General features: G+C 42.4%; 1 protein-coding gene across 1 annotated transcript in view; it reads left to right on the top strand.

Moving 5' to 3' along the window:
- Positions 1-19,628, top strand: part of LRPPRC (leucine rich pentatricopeptide repeat containing) — a 135,681-nt gene that overhangs the window by 10,360 nt on the left and 105,693 nt on the right. Inside the window, exons 4-11 of the mRNA XM_075863229.1 lie at positions 1,603-1,724; positions 2,750-2,808; positions 5,302-5,388; positions 7,135-7,261; positions 10,126-10,261; positions 10,461-10,615; positions 12,027-12,132; positions 12,582-12,689. Coding sequence (XP_075719344.1) covers positions 1,603-1,724; positions 2,750-2,808; positions 5,302-5,388; positions 7,135-7,261; positions 10,126-10,261; positions 10,461-10,615; positions 12,027-12,132; positions 12,582-12,689 — 900 coding nt within the window. The remainder of the gene's footprint in view (positions 1-1,602; positions 1,725-2,749; positions 2,809-5,301; positions 5,389-7,134; positions 7,262-10,125; positions 10,262-10,460; positions 10,616-12,026; positions 12,133-12,581; positions 12,690-19,628) is intronic.

Here is a 19,628-nt window from a genome sequence, read left to right on the forward strand (position 1 = left end):
TTTTGTCATGTCGGTGAGTGAGATTCGAGAGGCTTTTAATATACCTCCTGGGGATACGTTATATTGTATGCAATTTCATCATGCAGTGGTTACTCCGTTTCCACCGGCGTCCACCACATATTTTAGTTATCCCATTTTCTAGTTCTCCCCTGGTGACACTTCTGGGTACCCAGACTACGAGGGGATACGTCTCTCTGATTTACTCTTATTTACTGGATGCTAAATTACGATTAGAACCCATGGTGGTAGAGGGTAGATGGCGGGAATTAATTCCATTGCTGTTTGATGAGGATTGGAAGGAGGCTCGGAGATCTCATCTGTTGGTTTCTCCTGCTGTAAATAATAAATTGGTGCAGTTATATATATTACATCAATGTTACTGAACGCCGATAAGATTACGACACATGGGAAGGATGGCATCCTCGCATTGCCATAGATGTGGGGTGGAAAGAGCTGATTTTATACATTTAATGTGGCAATGTAGGTGGATTTCTACTTTTTGGGAGGAGGTAGTGGCCTTATTGACTGCAATATTGGGGAAGGAGGTTCCACTCAAGCCGGAAGTGTGTTTGCTGGGATTGGTATCGGAGGAGCAGTGGTCGTTACAAGAGAGAATTTTTCTCCGGTAATCCCTCTTTATGGCAAGGAAGGCGGTGGCTATACGTTGGATATCTGATAGGAGGCCGACGATAGCTCAATGGCGTAAACTGATAAATGATATCCTTCCAGTTGGGAAAATTATATATAAGCATCGTGGTCGTCCGGCTAAATTTACCTTGATCAGGGGTGGTCGGTGCTCCTCGAATCTCACTCACTGTACCGTTCAAGGTTTATCCGATTCTTTGACGCATGCTGTGATTGGGCATGGCTAGGGTGCATTGGTGGCATGGAACATCTTCCCATGGTCATGTACTTATAGACCAATACAAGGGGTGGGTGTTTCCTATCTGATTTTATTTTTGTATTGCATAATTTTGTAACATTTGTCTAACTTTCCTTTACATTGTATTGTCTTTTTCTGTACTGCTCTGTGGTTTGCGTACCACTACTATGCATTGTGTGATTTTGTATGCATGATAGCTGTCATTCCTTACTGTTTTATGGAATGTTGCTGCATATTCTTATTCTGATGTATCGGTACAATTGACTCTGTTAATTTATTTTCAATAAAATGAGTTTAAAAAAAAAAAAACAAAAAAACAAGATGCGGGTGCTGTCTCTGGAAACCGTTCCTATTTCTAGAATGGGGATCTCTGTTTGGCCTGGTGAGGTGGCTGCAGTTTCCAGGAGGGGACTATGTGGAGAGGTGACCACCATGTGTGCTGCTCTCTCCATTATGTTCTATGGGAGTTCTAGAAACAGCCAAGCAGCACTTGCTGGGCTGTTTCCGTAACTCTGATAGTACATAAATGAAGAACCCGCACACGAGCGTGGCCTCCTCTCCACATAGTCGGACATGAACCGTTTATGCCATAAATATCTGAGTTGGGAATACCTCTTTAACTCTTGATGTGAAGTGCATCCCCCTAATTCTGTCCGCACTTCTTATGACCGGTGCCCATTAATTGGTTGATAGACATAAGTTGTATTCTTGCTTCTTAGGTGTGGAGTTTAACGTTACCCACTACAACACTTTGCTGGATGTCTACATACAGAATGAACATGTGTTTTCACCGACTGAATTTCTTGCGAATATGGAAGCGACTAATGTGCAGCCTGATCAGGTAGGTGATTATTGTTCTACCGGGGTAAGAGCTGTTTTCATAAGATAGAGGTCCCTAGAACATGTAAATCAACTTGAAAAGACGGTTGTATAAAAGAATATCAACGTTTCAACATTAAAATTTTAGCAGTTAAAGAGGAATTCCTGCCACACACGTTTATCACGTATCCACTGGATAGGTCATAAATGTTAGATCAGTAGGACCCCTGAAAGGGAACCCCTTGGCACTTTTGTTTATAGGCTGTGTTTAATATTGAAGCTCAATCTGATTTACGTGCGTTCGTCTGAGATGCAGTACCAGACAGCCTCTGAATAAGAACAGATCTTTTTTTACTAATCCTGGACAATCCCTTTAAATCTATATTCAGAGTTCTTCTCCTTTCCTGTTACCGGAGAGCAGTGCATTGTGGAGATAAACCACTGTCTGTTTCCAAATCAACCAGCAGAACGTTGAAAGTAGAAATGTATATAAACGGAGACAAAAACAAAATAATTCCAACAAATCAGTAATACATTGCATTGTATAGCGTAACTGCGAAATTGTGTCAGCAGTGCGATTAAGGCTCCGTTCACACCTCGGTTTTCAGGGATGTTGGAGGTATCACTGGGCGTATTCCCTAACCTGTACTCCTATGGGCCTATAGCACTATATGCACCACAAAAAAGTGTTCTTTTGGCGTATGCCGGGCCGGTATGTGTCGGCATGCCCCACTTTTTCACTGTATAGAAATTGTGGCCTCCCATGATTTTCTATTCAGAGGAATGCAGTAAAAAAACATATAGCGTGGGGTATATGTCGGAAAGCACTCCCAAAATATACTGTACGTCCGACATGTCTGAAAAATTAGATGTGAACTGAGCTTTAGTCTAAACTATAGTTTCTATTGTCTCTCCTGGTCCAAATTGAGTGCATTATATAACTGTATGTACAATATACACGTATGAACACAATATACAGCTATATAAATATGTATACGTATGTGATTTGTGTTAAACCGTTGTAATGATTTCCTTTTTTTTTTTCAGGGCACTTATCAGGGGCTCATTGCAGCTTATTGTAGTGAAGGAGACATTGATGGCGCAAGGTGCGTGGTAGATGCGGTGCTGCACAATTTATGCTTGAACTTTGTTTTATATATAAATTATATTGACATATTATAGTTGTCCCTTTCCATTCACCTTATAAACACAGCTTTCTGTTAATTCCATAATGGATAGATGTACTGTATGCAAAATCGCTTTTCTCCATTGTGCAGCTACAAGTACCAAATGACTGTGTGTTCGGCTCTTTTCACTCTGCCCTTCCCCTGCATGTTTGACGTATGCGCCGGGAAGAGGGTATTTTCTTGATTATGTTGCAAGAGAAAGTGGTCAGGAGCATTTCCTTCTGACGTAGGAAGAAAATCACAGCACATAATGTAAGAAAAAGAAGGCTACTGTAATCGTAGTTCACTACATATGAGTTTATTTGAAACTGCAATTGGTTTGGCACCGGATTGCTAGACTGGGTTGCGGAATCTAGGACACTCCCAAGTTGTCACCCTTGACTCAAGCGACGACGTTTGGGCTCAAAGGGGTTGGGACTGTATTTTATACTGATGACCTATGGCTCAGCCGTATATGATCGGTGGGAATCTGACACCCAGACCCCGCACCGATCAGTTCTGGAAGCTTTGCACTGGTCGGTGCCAGATGCAGATGGCTACGTACACTATATAGCGACCATGCTGGCTTGCTGCAGCTCTGCTCCTATTCGCTTGAATAGGAGCAGAGCTGTAGTACTGCAGCATGGCTGCTATACACGTGTCGGAGCCATCTGCTTCCGGCACCGACCAGTGCATATCTTCAGAACGGCTGATCGGTGTGGGATCCGGGTTGTCCAGCTCCCTAGCCTGGACAACCCATCTTAGGCCTCATGCACACGACCGTATTTTTTCCCACCCGTAAATACTGGCGTAAATACGGGTCCGGTGTCACACGTATTCCACCCGTTTTGCACCAGTATTTACGAACCCGTGCTCGTAAATATGGGTCCGGTGTCACACGTATTCCACCCGTATTTACGAGCACGTTTTTGGCGGCAAAATAGCACTGCACTAATCGGCAGCCCCTTCTCTCTATCAGTGCAGGATAGAGAGAAGGGACAGCCTTTTCTGTAATAAAAGTTAAAGAAATTCATACTTACCCGCAGTTGTCTTGGTGACGCGTCCCTCTCTTCACAGCCAGCCCGACATCCCTGGATGACGCGGCAGTCCATGTGACCGCTGCAGCCTGTGATTGACCTGTGATTGGCTGCAGCGGTCACATGGCCTGAAACGTCATCCAGGACGTCGGGCCGGATGTCGAGAGAGACGCGTCACCAAGGCAACGGGCGGGAGACCGGACTGGAGGAAGCAGGAAGTTCTCGGTAAGTATGAACGTCTTTTATTTTTATTTTTTACAGGTTTATACTGATCGGTAGTCACTGTCCAGGGTGCTGAAAGAGTTACTGCCGATCAGTTAACTCTTTCAGCTCCTTGGACAGTGACTATTTACTGACGTCGCTTAGCAACGCTGCCGTAATGACGGGTGCACACATGTAGCCACCCGTCATTACGAGAGCTCCATAGACTTCTATGGACTGTCCGTGCCGTTATTACGGCCTGAAATAGGACATGTTCTATCTTTTTCAACGGCACGGGCACCTTCCCGTGAGAAAACGGGAAGGCACCCGTCGCCAATAGAAGTCTATGAGCCTGTTATTACGGGGTCGTAATCACGACCCGTAATAACGGGAGTTTTTACGGTCGTGTGCATGAGGCCTAACTGCAGGAAAATCCGCAGTTCGTCGTCCCTAGAACAGTCACCAATTGGCAGTAGTTGGACAGGTGAGTGGTAGCGTAGTCGTATACCAAGCCAGTGGTTGTCACCAGGAGTCAATCAGGAAAACGTCAAACCAGATAAAGTGTAGTCCGGAGCAAGCCTTGGATCGAAACTGGGAGTAGAACGACAAGTAAGAAAGATAGAAAGCAAAATGGGGGTAGTCTGGGGTTCAGTAATGGAATACGGAGTCTGTATAGCAGAGGGGAAATTCAAGAAGGGGAGTCGGAGGCAAGCAGGATCAAAACAGATGCACAATAGACTTAGCAATATCGCTACCAGGCTAGATAAACTATTAACTTGCACAGAGGCAGGTTGCACGTTCTGTTAGGCAAACGCATACAGCTCCTAGCGCTCTGCACATGCACGTCCCGACATCCCTACCGGTTCCACCACTCCTCTCACTGTGGCGGCGACTAGCAGTGGAGGACAGCACAGGAGTGCAGCGAGGGAAGTCTATTACCGGTACGAAGTACAGTTGAGTTTTGCTTTTAAAAATCTGCATTAAATCTAATTTATTTTACATTAAATCATTTAGAAAATGATTTGAGAAATGTGCAATTGTTTTGTCATCTTTACAGTCTTGATTGGTGTTTGTTCTTATTTAATCACAATAAATTGCCTCTGTTGCTGTGATATCTATTCCAATTTATTGTTTATGCTGTTTATAGATGTGGATTTTACAATGTACTTATTTAGGTTTTATTTATTTTTTTCAGCAAAATTTTAGGTTTTATGAAGAGTAAAAATTTTCCCATTACAGAAGATGTGTTTAATTCTCTGATTAAAGGACATGCCAGAGCAGGGTAAGCTGTATAAACCGTGAGCAACCATTTAAATCGGACTTAAGTTTGGTCCTGTAGGTGCACGTTTGTTTTTTCTTCTTACGGATTTTATATGAATCGGTGAGAAGAAGCCTCTGTTTAAAACCCTAGGCACACAAAGCTACAATATGGGCCCACAGCAGGATTTAGGTGTCGTATTACGGATCCAGCAACAGCAGTTCTGTCTTTTTTTTTTTTTTTTTTTTTTTATATACACTGAAGATAGTGAACCCCTTCCGTCCCCCCCGTAGATTGCGCCACTGCAGCTCCCTGTAGGAGCGGAATCCCCGGCGGCCAGACTCCGCTATGGCAGGGGATTCTGCTCCTGGAGAAACCCCTGGCGTCACTATCCATATATGGACAGTGACGTCAAGGGGTTACTCCTGGAGCGGAACTCCCGGCCTGCTCTGGCAGGGGATTCCGCTCTCTTGACGTCAGGGGCTCCTCAATGGGCGGAATCCCCGGCCAGAGTGATTCCGCTCTTACAGTGAGCCACAGGGGTGCTATCTACATGGGAGGGGGGTGCTATCTACATGGGAGGGGTTGCAGTCTACAGGGGGCGGTGCTATATGGGGGTGTGACGCGATCTACAGAGGACACTGGCGCTGACTATATGGGCGCTGTGGCGCTGACTATATGGGCGCTGTGGCGCTGGCTATATGGGCGCTGGCTATATGGGCGCTGGCTATATGGCGCTGGCTATAGAGGCGCTGTGGCGCTGGCTATATGGGCGCTGGCTATATGGCGCTGGCTGTATGGGCGCTGTGGCGCTTGCTATAGAGGCGCTGTGGCGCTGACTATAGAGGGCACTGGCACTATGTGGCCGTTATATACAGTGGGAACTGTGGCACTATCTACGGGGAAATTGATGCACATCTATGGGCACTGTGGTGTTTTCAGGGGATTGGGACAAAAAAAACCTGACAAATTATATCCATCTTTTTTGTTTGAGCGGCCATGAAAAACGGACAGACGGACTGGAAATGGATGAAAATTTGGAGACCTACTGATGCAAAACGGCCATGAAAAACTCAGTTGATCAGTTTTTAATAGCCACTGTCTTGTGAATGTAGCCTAAGGGTATGTGCACACACAAAATTAAAAACATCTGAAAATATGGAGCTGTTTTCAAGGGAAAATGGCTCCTGATTTTCAGTCGTTTTTTTTAGCAACTCGCGTTTTTTTTACGTCAATGAAAAACTGCTCCAAAAACGGCTCAAGACTCTAAGTGATATACACTTCTTTTTCGCGGGCGTAGTTTTACGTGGCTGTTTTGAAAAACGGGCACGTAAAAAAACGCCCTGTTGGAACAGAACGCTGTATTTCCCATTGAAATCAATGGGCAGATGTTTGTAGGCGTTCTGCTTACAATTTTTCAGCCGTTTTTCGGGGCGTTTACGGCCCGAAAAACGTCTGAAAACACTACGTGTGCACAATACCCTAACAGCTTCGCTGGGCTTATAATGATTAGTGTCCCATTATAATGGCTGATAACTAGATTTTCCATAATGTTCATATTTAAAGTCCTGCGGGGTTCCTGAGCTAACAGGAATGCTAGTGAATTTTAGCTCTAAAGCTTACTGAATTGTGAATACAGCTCTTGACTGTAATACAGACTGTCATTCAGGATCTTTGTAATGTATTTGTGGAGTTTTTTCTGCAGATTTATTTCAAATAGCCAGAACATAAATGCTCCATACAATTATCCTTCCTTTTGTTCTGTTGCAGGGACATGGAAAGTGCCACGAACGTCCTGTCTATTATGCACAGCGCTGGGATAGAGCCACGATGGAGCACACATGTTGCACTATTAAATGCATATGCTGAGAGAGGAGATATTGAAAATATCAGACGGGTACTTTTGTTTTATCTTTATTCGTTTTTGTTCTCGTGTGTACGGAATTTTATTTTTTTTCATTTGTCCAGTGCATTTAATTTGATGGGACAACCCCTTTGCATATGTCCTATGTGTATCGACGCCAGAGACTAGGGTTGTCACGATACCAGAATTAGACAAAAAAAATACAAAACAAAAGTTCCACAGCACTGGACCGCAGCTGGGTGCACGCCTCGATTTTTGTCTGCCTGATACCAGAATTTGGACTTCGATACCGATACTTCATGTAGTATTGCAATTTCGATACCAAAACGATACTTTTGGCAACAACAATAATTTAAAAAGGTCTTCTGTTTTCTGATGTGAGGCACGTGCCTCACGTTAATGGTAATTAACCCCATCATGTTCCTCAGTCATAATGGAAAACATTGGGTTAATGTGAGGTACATGATGGGGTTAATTACTATTGATGTGAGGCACATGGAGGTTCAAAATTCATAATCCCTCGTGCCTCACATTAATAATTGAAAGAAAGCCGTTTTTTATTTTATAACCGCGTAAACATGACTGACGCTATAAATGTGTTATTACGGTCGCGACTATACCGAATGTGTATATTTTATGTATCGAGACTTATTTTAAGTGTGTGTGTGTGTGTGTGTGTGTGTGTGTGTGTGTGTGTGTGTGTGTGTGTGTGTGTGTGTGTGTGTGTGTGTGTGTGTGTGTGTGTGTGTGTGTTTGTGTGTGTGTGTGTGTGCGCACGCGCGTGTTTTTTTAATTTAACATTACTTTTTTTTTTTTCAACTGCAATGTACTGGCATATATCTATATACTGATAGCACACAGGCAGTTGCTAGGACATACCTCAGTATGCTCTAACAGGAAATATGGTCAAACAGCCCTGGGGTCCTTCAATGGATACTGGGCTGTATGGCCCTCTATCACGTCACAGGAATTCCCTGTGACGCGATCCAAAGGGCATCCCCCTTCTCATTTTCCCGTGTGCTGCGTGGTGGTCAGCTTTGATCACCGCATTCAGGAGTTTCTCTGAACTCCACCGTTACAGAGCAGGGCTGTGGTTGTGTAATACAGCCATTTCCCCGCTCCTAACAAGTGGTCAGCATGAGTTGATGCGGCTGGCGCTGCACTAATGAGCGGCGGCGCAGGCACCTAAGACAGAACATGGGGGTGTTTTGCAGTGCGCCCGCCATGTTCTGTCTTCAGTGCCGCCGCTCATTAGTGCAGCACTGGCCGCATCACATCATATCGTATTACACAGCTGCAGCCCCACTCATACTTTTATGTATTACTATACTAAGCTGTGCGGCCGCACCGCTTAGTATCGAAATACATGAAATAACGGTATTGAAAGAGTATCGAAGTTTCGATGCATCGCGATCAGAGACATAGGTCAAAGGGCAGCCTCCACTCTGCTGGACTCAACATTGTTTTTAATTGGGCCCATGTAACATTAAACGTAAAGAGCCGCCTCATAGCGCTTCCCCTGGTGATATCCGCCTACTGCTGGGGTTTAGAGACGATTAATCAATTGGTCACTGGAGAATACTTATTCTTAAGGCTGAATGCACACATTGCGTATTTTGCTGTGGATAACTTGGTGGTGCGGTTTTTGTTGCGTTTTTCAGTTACGCAACATAAATCGTGGCTTTCCTTGCTGCGGGTTTTCCAGCGTATTTCCCCAGAACTAAGGAGAGAGAATTCGCAAGCAAAATCGTGGGATAAATTGACGTGCCGTGGTTTCAAAAATACGCAGCGAAAGTCAATTTACGTCCTGAGAAATACCACAGCGTTAACATGAGATTCCCTGTAGTCTCATTGCCTATGCTGGTACTGTATTACGCTGCGGTTTTGCCGCAAGCAAATATGTTCGGGAAAAACCGCACGTAATACGCAACGTGTGCATTCTACCTAAAAGGGGCTTACCAGATGGGACAGCTACTTTTAACCCTTTTGATGTCCGATCAAGTTTCACACTAGTCACAAACCCAAAAAGAAAAAACTGAATCCCAGCATTAAAAAAAAATAAAAATCATATGCCACCATACCCATCTATTTTCTGACAGACACTTGGTATATTGTGAAAATGCCACCCAGCAATTCACACTCATGGATGCCTTGCATCAAAGCAGAATGTTGTGTGAAAAATGCATACAAATTAGGTTTGTGGCTAAAAGTCTGACCCTAGCAGACACGTGACCTCCTAAAAATAAAAGTCCAAGATTTGCAAATTTCTTACATTTGACCTATGCCTATCCACGTGCACAGATCCTCACATATTCACCAGAACTACATAGCCGAAAATCTCTGCCATCCGGATGTCGCATATATTCGCATCAGAGTTCACGAATGGTCTGATTAGGTGCTGTGGGTGATTTAACATTCAACTATTCGTCTTTCTCATCTATCTCGTGCCTTTCAGTAAAAAGAACCCCCTCTAAATGTGGCAGAGGGCACACATGCAGCCAAATTGGTAAAGAGGGAGGTAACGTACAGAAGTTGGTGTATCCCCCCGGGGTTTACTGAAAGGCTGTACAGTTGAATAGATGATAGTAACAGGCTGGGATCTTTCTTCCTGCTCTCACTTGCAGTTCCCCCTCCCACCTCTCCCCTACACAGACACAGAAAACCCAGGAACCACTTTCTGCTCCCAACTTCAAACGAGTGCTGCTCCTCGAGTATTGCACCTAGAATAATGAGGCTGGTGTTTTGTCATGATGTAATTACATATGTCCTTGACAGTGAAATGTATTTGGGTTACAAACCTCTTAATGTATTCTGCACCCACCTGTGTATGTGTCTCTATATAAATCTACTTGTAGCCCATTTTGTTTCTACCTATTTTCTGTGCTTCTTTTCGACAGATTTTGAATGACAGTGAAATAAATGTGCCACAGAAACAATTGACTTCGGTTATATTGGCACTGACGAAGTCCGGATACTCTCAGTATGTTCCTGATGTGCTTGACCACATGCCAAATTGCTTATCCTTTTCACAAGGTGATACCCCTGATGGCTTATTTTAATGTGATTTCGAAAATTGTACAACTTTTGGTTATGTAAAGAATAACCTTTATTGGCTGAAACTCTTATCAATCATTGGCAAATTCTCAACTAAAACGTTGTTTCTGTAGCTAAAATATAGAGTTTATAAACCTTTTGTATCATGGGAACTAATATGCATTTGTCTTTTGTGTAGATATCATAAATCTCTGCTTGGCGTTATTGACGCAGGGCTATAATGATGCTGCTCTAGAGGTTGCAAAACAGCTAAATGCATGGAAACCCACAGATGGAAATACAGACAGTCAGCCTGGCGACTTCTTCCTCCGTCACTGTGTTAATTTAAAAATGGTACGTTCTATGTTTACAGGCAAGACGTAAGTGATGGAATTTAAGTGAAATTCTGCCAAGTAGGACATACACTGTTCAGCCATTACATTAAAACCACCCGCCTAATATTGCGTAGGTACCAGTGTGCCACCAGAACCACTCTGACCCGTCTAAACTCCACGAGACCTCTGGAGTGTCCTGTTGAATCTGGCACCAAGATGTTCGCAGCAGGTCCCTTATGTCCTGTAAATTGTGAAGTGGGACTTTCATGGATCGGACTTGTTTTTCCAGCACATTCCGCAGATGCTCAATGCGACTGAGATCTAGGGATTTTGGAGCCAAATCAACACCTTGAACTCGGTCCTATTTCCTCAAACCATTTTTGCAGTGTGGTAGGGGGCATTATCCTATTGAAACACACCACTGCCATTAGAGTAGATTGTTACCATGAAGGGGTGTACTTGGTCTGTAACCATGTTTAGGTAGGTGGTACGAGTGAAATTAACATCCACATGACTGCCAGGACCCACGGTTTCCCAGCAGAGCATTGCCCAGAGCATCACACGGCCCATGCCGGCTTGTCTCCCCATAGTGCATCCTGGTGCCATCTCTTCTCCAAGTAGTGACGCACACGCTCCATGCCGTCCACATGATGTAAAAGAAAATGTGAATCATCAGACTAGGCCATTGTCTTCCATTGCTCCATGGTCCACTTCTGGTGCTCACATACATTTAGCGGTGGACAGGGGTCAGCATAGGCTGGTCTGCGGCTACACGGCCCCAAATTCGGCACGCTGCGGTGCTCTGTGTGTTCTGACATTTTTCTATCATAGCCAGCAGTAATTTTTTCAGCAATTTGTGCTACAGTAGCTCTTGTGTGGGATCTTACTAGACAGGCTAGCCTTCACTTTACACGTGCAGCAATGAGTCTTGGGCGCCCATGACCCTGCCGCTAGTCCACCAGTTGTCAGTCCTTGGACTACTTCTGGTAAGTACTAACCACTGTATACCGCGAACACCCCACAAGACCGGCTCTGTCCCCGTCGTCTAGACATCATAATTTGGGCCTTGTGAGGATCTCTCAGATCCTTACACTTGCCCATTATTCCTGCTTCCATGGAACACATCAACTTCAAGATCTGACTGTTTACTTGATGCCTAATATATCCCACCCCTTGTCAGGCGCCAATGTAACCAGACAATCCATGTTATTCACTTCCCCTGTCTGTGGTTTTTATGTTATGGCTGAATGGTGTTTGCTTTTCCTGAATAAAATTGTTAAAAAAAAATATAAAAAAAACTTTTGTATGCTTATATAAGATGTAATATTTTTACTTTATTTTTTTATTTTATTTTTGTTCTGTTTCTCTCGCGCTTTTGCTCTGTCTGAAATTTGTTTTATTTTGAGGGTTTTGTTTGTTGCTTGTTTTAGCCTATCGGTGTTCTGAACAAGTGTGCTGACCAGTTGATGGCGTCCGAAATGCACAAGCAGCCCAAGGAGTTCATGTTACAATGTGCCTTGTGGAATTCTAATTCAGGTACTTTTTTTTTTTTCTTCCCTCCTTTAGTCTCTTAGTTCAAATAAGGAGTTTAGGGATTTATGTTTAAAACTGGATAAGACCCTAGCGGGAAGCTTAGATTTATCGATTTGTAGTGACTATTGCTGGCTTTTCTTGCTTTCAATATTTCTCCGTATGATGGCGATGTAGGGCCCATAAACATCACATTTTGACCATGCGGGCACCATTAGCATAACTGAGGCCAAAAGAGTGTACTTTTGGCTTTCATCAGGCTGGTAAATATCAGTATACCATTTTTTAGGGATCCATTAGCGTATTAAATTACGCTATTACTTCTCGCCAGATCCCGCAAAAAAATGTAAACCGTTCGGTATGTGTTTTTTGTTTTTTTTTTAAACATGTTAAAAAAAATTTGATGTGAAATAGAAATGTCTCACTTTTTTTTCTTTGGATCTCCGTTGTTTCAGACTTGTCCTTAGAGCTTATGAAGACTATGAAGGATGAAGGGATACCTCTTAGAACTCGCTACTTCCGGCCTGTTCTTAATCAGTTGCGCATCAGAAACGACCTGCAAGGTTTGCACTTACAGTTTTTACTTTTTATTAATATACTTTTCGCCATACATTTGCTAATTATTGGTCATGAACAACTAGTAGCCCTCGTCCATGAAGATTAAGAATATGATTTGGCAGCATCACAGTTCATGTTGGCTGAAATTTCCAAATCTTATAGTTTCTACATTTTGTAATGAACAACATAACACTGGTACTTTTACAGCAGAGTGAAACCAACCAGTGTTACAATTTAAGAATCCATACTTTAATATAAAAAAAAAAAAGTGTGAAGGTGGTCAAATCTCGTCTATACTAGAGACTTCTGCCATATGATTCCCCAGGTGAGTGGGTTGAGCGACTAGGATGGCACAATGCAACTTTAATATTGACGCTGCACAACTTTTCCTTATTGCTCCAATGCATCTAAAATAAAAAGAATTGCAAATAGTCTATATTAAATATACCCTAATTTTTTGTGTATACAGCCCCTCTGCAGGGCTGTGTCTCCATAGTAACAGAAAGTTACATGTGTCTCCCTGGCCACCCCTTCCATATTCCCTACTTCTAATGTATTTGGTTTAGCAAGAAGAGGGTTCATACTGGAATAGCTGAAAGGCTAATTGTGACTGCAGGATCAGACTTCACAGGGTTTGTTTGTAGTCTGTTACCATGGAGACACAAGGTTCTCCATAGGAGCTGTATAAACAAAAAAAAGTAGGATACTTTTGATCAAGATTTTTTTGCACATAGCCTTTAATGCGTTCTAGTGGGCAAAATGATCATATAACCTTGGTTACTACACATTATCGCACATGTGATATTATCAGCGATGACTAGCTGATGAACGTTGGGTTTAAGAGTTAAGTGGATGATAAATTGAAGTTCTGTACAACTCATGTTTTCTGTGCAGAGTTTATACCCATGATATAAAAGGATACGTTTTATCTATCACTTGCTGACGGGAAAGCAAAATCGTTCGTTTCAGACAAGTCCAGACCATAAAAGAAAAGGAGTCTGCTAAATTGTCAATTTCATTATTATTAAAGTATGATGGAATCGTTGAGTATAGCAATCTAGACATGTAGCAGATGTTTTTTTCCCAAATGTGCGACTGACCTCAGCGACTGAAGATATATAAAAAAAAATCCTTTATGGAACGTTAAGTGGTCCTAAGCATTTACAACACTTTCCTTCGTTACACGTGGGACACCATTAGGATGGGACCGAATTAAAACAAATGTGGCTTTTTTCCCCCCCCCGATCTAGAGTACAGTATATTAATTCTTTGAGTTGTATTAGCGCTATTTCACAAAGCGTAATCTCCTAAAAAAAGAAGCTTTTAACAGAAGTAGTTTTACCCTTGGGAATCGAAAAAGTATTTTTCCATCTTATCACGCTGTATAATGTACCGCACATTGAAATGCGGAATTGTTAGCGTGACACCGGGTGACAAACAGAATGCACAAAAAAAGCGAAAAAGAATAAAAGAAATGCTTTTAGCTTATTTCATCTTGTTGCAATTTTTGCTAAAACACACATTGGCATTAGTGCTTGGGAGTAAAGTTGCAAGCAAATATTCCTTAATTGTGCGTGGCTATAAAACTCCGAATGTATTCTGAAAGCCACTCTCAGAAGTTAACCAGTCTTAAAGTAAATGTCCACTCTTGAACATTTATTTATTTTAAATCTATATAGATCTAAAATTCTTTGTTAATCGATTTGTTAATATATCTTTAACCCGGTCAGAGCTCTGTTTTTTTTTATATAGAGCTCTAAATCCTTTGCATAGACGGAGTTAAATCATTAAATCCTAGCTGCCTGCAGCTACCACTAGAGGGAGCTAAAGAGATTACTGTAAACTGTTTATACATTGAACTCAATAATAATCCAGTATGCAGTAAGCTCCTCCTAGTGGTGGCCGAAAGCAGATAGGATTTTATCATTTAATTCTTCTCGATATGGAAGGTTTGACGCTCTGTATCAGAAAAACAGAGCCCTAACTGCTATGACTATAAATTATGGAAGAAAATCACAGTTTTGGACCGAAAAGCAGCATGGTGCTAAAAGGTCGATATTGACTTAAAGGCTTCGTTCACACGCTATAGGCAAATCCGACGAATTTACTAACAGATCCACGTCTTACACTGGGGTTTTTGCCGCAGATGTGCCATAGATTCGCAAGAGGATTAGCCCCATTCAATGGGGCTAATCTGACGGCTTTCCTTGCAGAATCTGCAGTAATAAGTGGCATGCTATTTACTCTTATTTTTTTTTTGCGGCACAGACAATCTAATTGGAATTTTTTTGTGGAATGCCCATTCACATGCATGGGATGCAGATTGTTGACCGTTATATTTTTTGCGGATTTCAGCACGGAATTTGCTTAAAACTCTGACTGCGCAAACGAGGGCCAAAGACTTTCTTCAAGTGGCTAACTTGAGCTGTGCTCTTTAAAGAGTCCACTGTATATGTCAACTGTAATGGGTAATCTCAATTGTAGCGTATAGGTGCCTAAAGTTCAGATTGGTGTACTTTTGTGCTACATTATGTTGTTGTATCTCGATCTGTTTTTATAAATTGCTGCAGATTTTTTTTTTCCACATGTCCACGCCACATCTTGAATTCACTTTTTACTTGGTGTTTTCATTAGGAACATAAGGCGGTGAGACTTTATTTTTTTTCCTCTCTCTTGTATCCATTCTGTGTAAGTTTACTAAAAAAAAAAATTTTCATAAAAAATATATATATATATTTGGCTTTTGAGCTATTTGTGACTAGGAAATGACAATAAAATGAAAGAATTGAAATAAGTCTAGACAGCTTTTACTTGTCTAGACTTCTATCCTCTCTACCTTGTATTTCTCATCCCTATTCCTCCCCTCAAGTATTTCTCAGACCATATTAACACATGGCAAATTTGCTCCACACGAATATAAAAAAATGCTAAAAGTATAGAATTCTTTTGGTTTTAGTACAAATAACTGTCAATACAGCCTTAGGCCTCATCCATATGGCGTTGTGATGTGCAGGAGGCTCTGTGGCGGCACTTTTGGACTCCATGCCTTTGTACCAGGGAGCCAGAGATACTCCGAGTGTCACTGGCTGGTGCTCTGCGCGGTGTCCTATATAAAACAGTCCCTCCGTACTACAATGTGCAATAGAAAGTAGAAAGGATTGATGTAGAAACTGGCAGAAAAATCCTTAGTATGAAATCGAAGGCATATGGAGGGACAGTAAGGCCACATACACTTTTATAACTAGCTAACCATAATTTCCTTGGGCACCAGTGTTTTGTTTCAGAATCCGGACCCATGGCCATCAGCTGATTGCCGGGCCGGCTTTATTCCTGAAAGGGCTTGTCATGGTGAGATGATAATGATAAAAATAAAGGACTTTCTGGCGGCTACTGCAACAATTCTCCTTGTAGGAATGTGGCAGGTCCTTTACGGTTTCTGCTCCTCGATGGCTGAAGATGTGGGGCGTAGCGTTCCTGGTCTCCTCCTACAGACAGAGACCTTTTGCAGCCGGATGCAGGATCTCCTGGGTTAACATTTAAAAGAATATTTTATATACTTCTCACTGTTTTCTCTGTATTTGTTCGCTTGTTGGTTTGTCTACATTAGGCTTGTTCCACACGTGCAAAATCCAGTGCCTTGTGAAAGTATTTACCCCCTTGTTTTTTTTTTCAGTTTTGTTGCATTACATCCTGGAATTGATTTGATTTAATCGACAAAATAGTCCAAAATTTTACATTGAAATTAAAAAAATAAATAAAAAAATGTTATGAAAACTTGCAAGGGCATATGTATTCACCCCCTTTGCTATAAAAATCCTAAATAAGGTCTGGTTAAACCAACTAACTTCAGAAGTCACATAATTTAGTTGAGTGACCCCCCCCCTCCCCCAAAGTGTCACATGATGTCAGTATAAATACATCCGTTCTGAGCCCTGATCAAGAAACATGGAACTCGCCAAACAGGTCAGAGACCAAGTTATAAGAAGTATAGATCAGAATCAAGTTTTTAAACAAAATATCCCAAACTTTAACCCCTTCGCGCACCCTGACGTGCCATTACGTCCGTGTACGGGGGGGTGATGTTTGGAGCGCGCTCATGCACTGAACGCACTCCATGTGCTGCGGGTGTCGGCTGTATTTGACAGCGGACACCCGGGACTAAGAGTTGGGAGCAGCGATCGTGCTGCTCCTGGCTATTTAACCCCTCAAATGCTGGGATCAATCGTGACAGCAGCATCTGAGGGCTTGAAAAGAGGGGGCAGCCCCTTCCGACATCGAGGGGTGACAACGGTTGTTATGGCAGCCCAGGGGCCTAATTAAGGCCCCCAGGGCTGCCGTCACCCTGCCTCTGCTAAGCTTTGCCTGTGGCAGGGCTTAATATATGCCTGTAAAAATTACGATATACTGCAATACGTTAGTAGTAAAGTTTTTAGTAGTGAAAAAATGTTAAAAAAATAAATAAAAGTTCAGAAAACCCCCATTTTCCCCTAAAGTAATGTAAAAAATAAAAAAAGTTAAACAAAATTGGTATCGCTGCATCTGTATAAGTCTGAACTATTACAATATAGCGTTATTTAATGTTCATGGTCAACACTGTAAAAAATAGAAATGTAAACCGCCAAAATCGCTGTTTTTTGGTCAACTTCGCTTTCAAAGAAAATTTTGCATACCAAAAAATTGTACCGATAAAAACTACAGCTAGTCCCGCAAAAAATAAGTCCTCACATCGCTCAATCTGTGGAAAAAATTTTTTACGTTATGGCTCTCGGAATGTGGCGGCACAAAACATTTATTTTTTTTAACAAAAAGTTGATCAATAAAAGTAGTAAAATATAAAAAAAAGCCTATATAAATTTGGTATCACTGTTATCGTATTGAGCCACAGAATAAAGATTTGTTGTTGTTTTTACCACACGGTGAAAGCCATAAAAACGAAACCCAAAACACAATTGAGGAATCACAGTTTTTTCCATTTTCAGCCCGCAAAGAATTATTTTTCAGTTTCCCAGTACATTATATGGTACTTTAAATGGTACTAATAGAAACTACAACGCCTCCCGCTAAAAATAAGCCCTCACCGCTCTATTGACGGAAAAATAAAAAAGTTATGGCTCTTGGAATGCGGGGAGTGCAAAACGATAATCAAAAAATGGCTTCGTCCCGAAGGGGTTAAACATCCCCCAGAGCACTATTAAATCTGTTATGACAAAATGTAAAGAATATGGCACAACTACAAACCTGACAGAGAAGGTGCCCACCAAAACTCAGAGGGTTAGGAGGACATTATTCAGAGATTCATCAACACCATTGAGAACACTGGGGGAGCTCCAAAGAACCACAGCGGAGATAAGTGTCTGTTCATAGGACCACTATAAGGCCTCATGCACACGACCATAACAAAATCCCCATAATTGTGGACCCATCCGCTTCTATTGGCCGCGGACACCTTTCCGTATCGCTACGGATAGGTGTCCGTGCTGTAGAACCGTGCCGGGAATTATGGAGCATGTCCTACTTTTCGTCTTTTACGGGCTGTGCTCCCGGCCCGAAAATGCGGCCCGCGGCCCGCGGCCGGGCCCGCAGTCGTGGGCCGTAATTACGTGCACAGCCGTGTGTATAAGGCCTTAGTCGTACGCTCTACGGGGCTTTATGAAAGCGTGGGCAAAAAAACCCATAAGAAAACATGTTTTGGGTTCGCCAAACAGCATGTGACAAACTCTCCTAACACATGGCAGGAGGTCCACAGGTCAGATGAGACTAAAATTTGAAGTTTTGGCCATTATGGGAAACTGTGTGGCGCCAACTCAACACTTACAACCCCCAAGAACATCATTCCCACAGTGAAGCATGGCGGTGGCAGCATCATGCTGTGTGGGCAGGGACTGAAAAACTGGTATGGATGGCAATAAATACCTGGCAATTCTTGAGGGAAACCTGTTTGTCTGTCAGAGATTTGACACTAGGACAGAGGTTCATCTTCCAGCAGGACAATGACCCTAAATATACTGCTAAATATAGACTGGAGGGTTTTAAATGTCCTGGAATGTCCGAGTCAACGCCCAGAACTCCATCCAACTGAGACATGACGCTGAACACCAACGCAACCATATAACGAAGAAGTAGTTGGAGCAGTTTTGCCTGGGAGAATGGGAAAATCCCAGTGTCTAGATGTGTCGAATAGAGAAATACCCCAAGAGACTCACATCAGTAATTGCTGCAAAAGGCTCCACGAAGTATTGACTTTCAGGGAGTGAAAACTTAACTTAGTGTAGACTTAAATTTCTAATGGGTTGGTTATTTCTGTCACTTGGTCACCCAGAAAAGTCCTCACCACCTCCCTACATCAAGACTCAAAAGAGGGCCTCATGTACTCATCTGTATTATGGCTAAACCTTATACAGAGTTAAAATAGGGTACCCAGATAGTTACATGGTGCCTTACTGTACCTTCGTTTGCCTCTGATTTAAAACAGAGGGAACAAAATTGGTGCATAATTCTGATTCTGTATAACGGGATGTGTTTTTCCCTAAAAGCTTTCCTCTATCTTATGAATTCCCTGCGACCTCCTGCACTACCTCCTGTAGGGTGTGAAACTTGACCAAACTTTGATCCTTCAGGGTTCTATTAGACAGACAGACAGACCAGCCTCTCATCCTAATTTATAGCCTTTACGATTTCCAGGCATTGCTGTTTAGTAAGTTGAAAAAGCAAAAAGATAATGCGTGGTAATTCGCTTCTCCTGCTCATTGGGTAGAAATCAGAAGTACAAAGGTATTTTGTACGCTTTATGCCACTGTACAGAAATGATCAGAAAAAAAAAAGTGATTTTATTCTTAATTATTGTCTGTGTCACCGTAAAAGAAAAAAAAAGAAATATATCTTGAACCTTTAAATGGTTAGGCATGTTGTGTAAATCAAAAGGTGCAAACCCCCCCGCCCCCCCC

The sequence above is a fragment of the Rhinoderma darwinii genome, chromosome 4, assembly GCF_050947455.1.
Source record: "Rhinoderma darwinii isolate aRhiDar2 chromosome 4, aRhiDar2.hap1, whole genome shotgun sequence".
In the NCBI taxonomy this organism is placed as follows: Eukaryota; Metazoa; Chordata; class Amphibia; order Anura; family Rhinodermatidae; genus Rhinoderma; species Rhinoderma darwinii.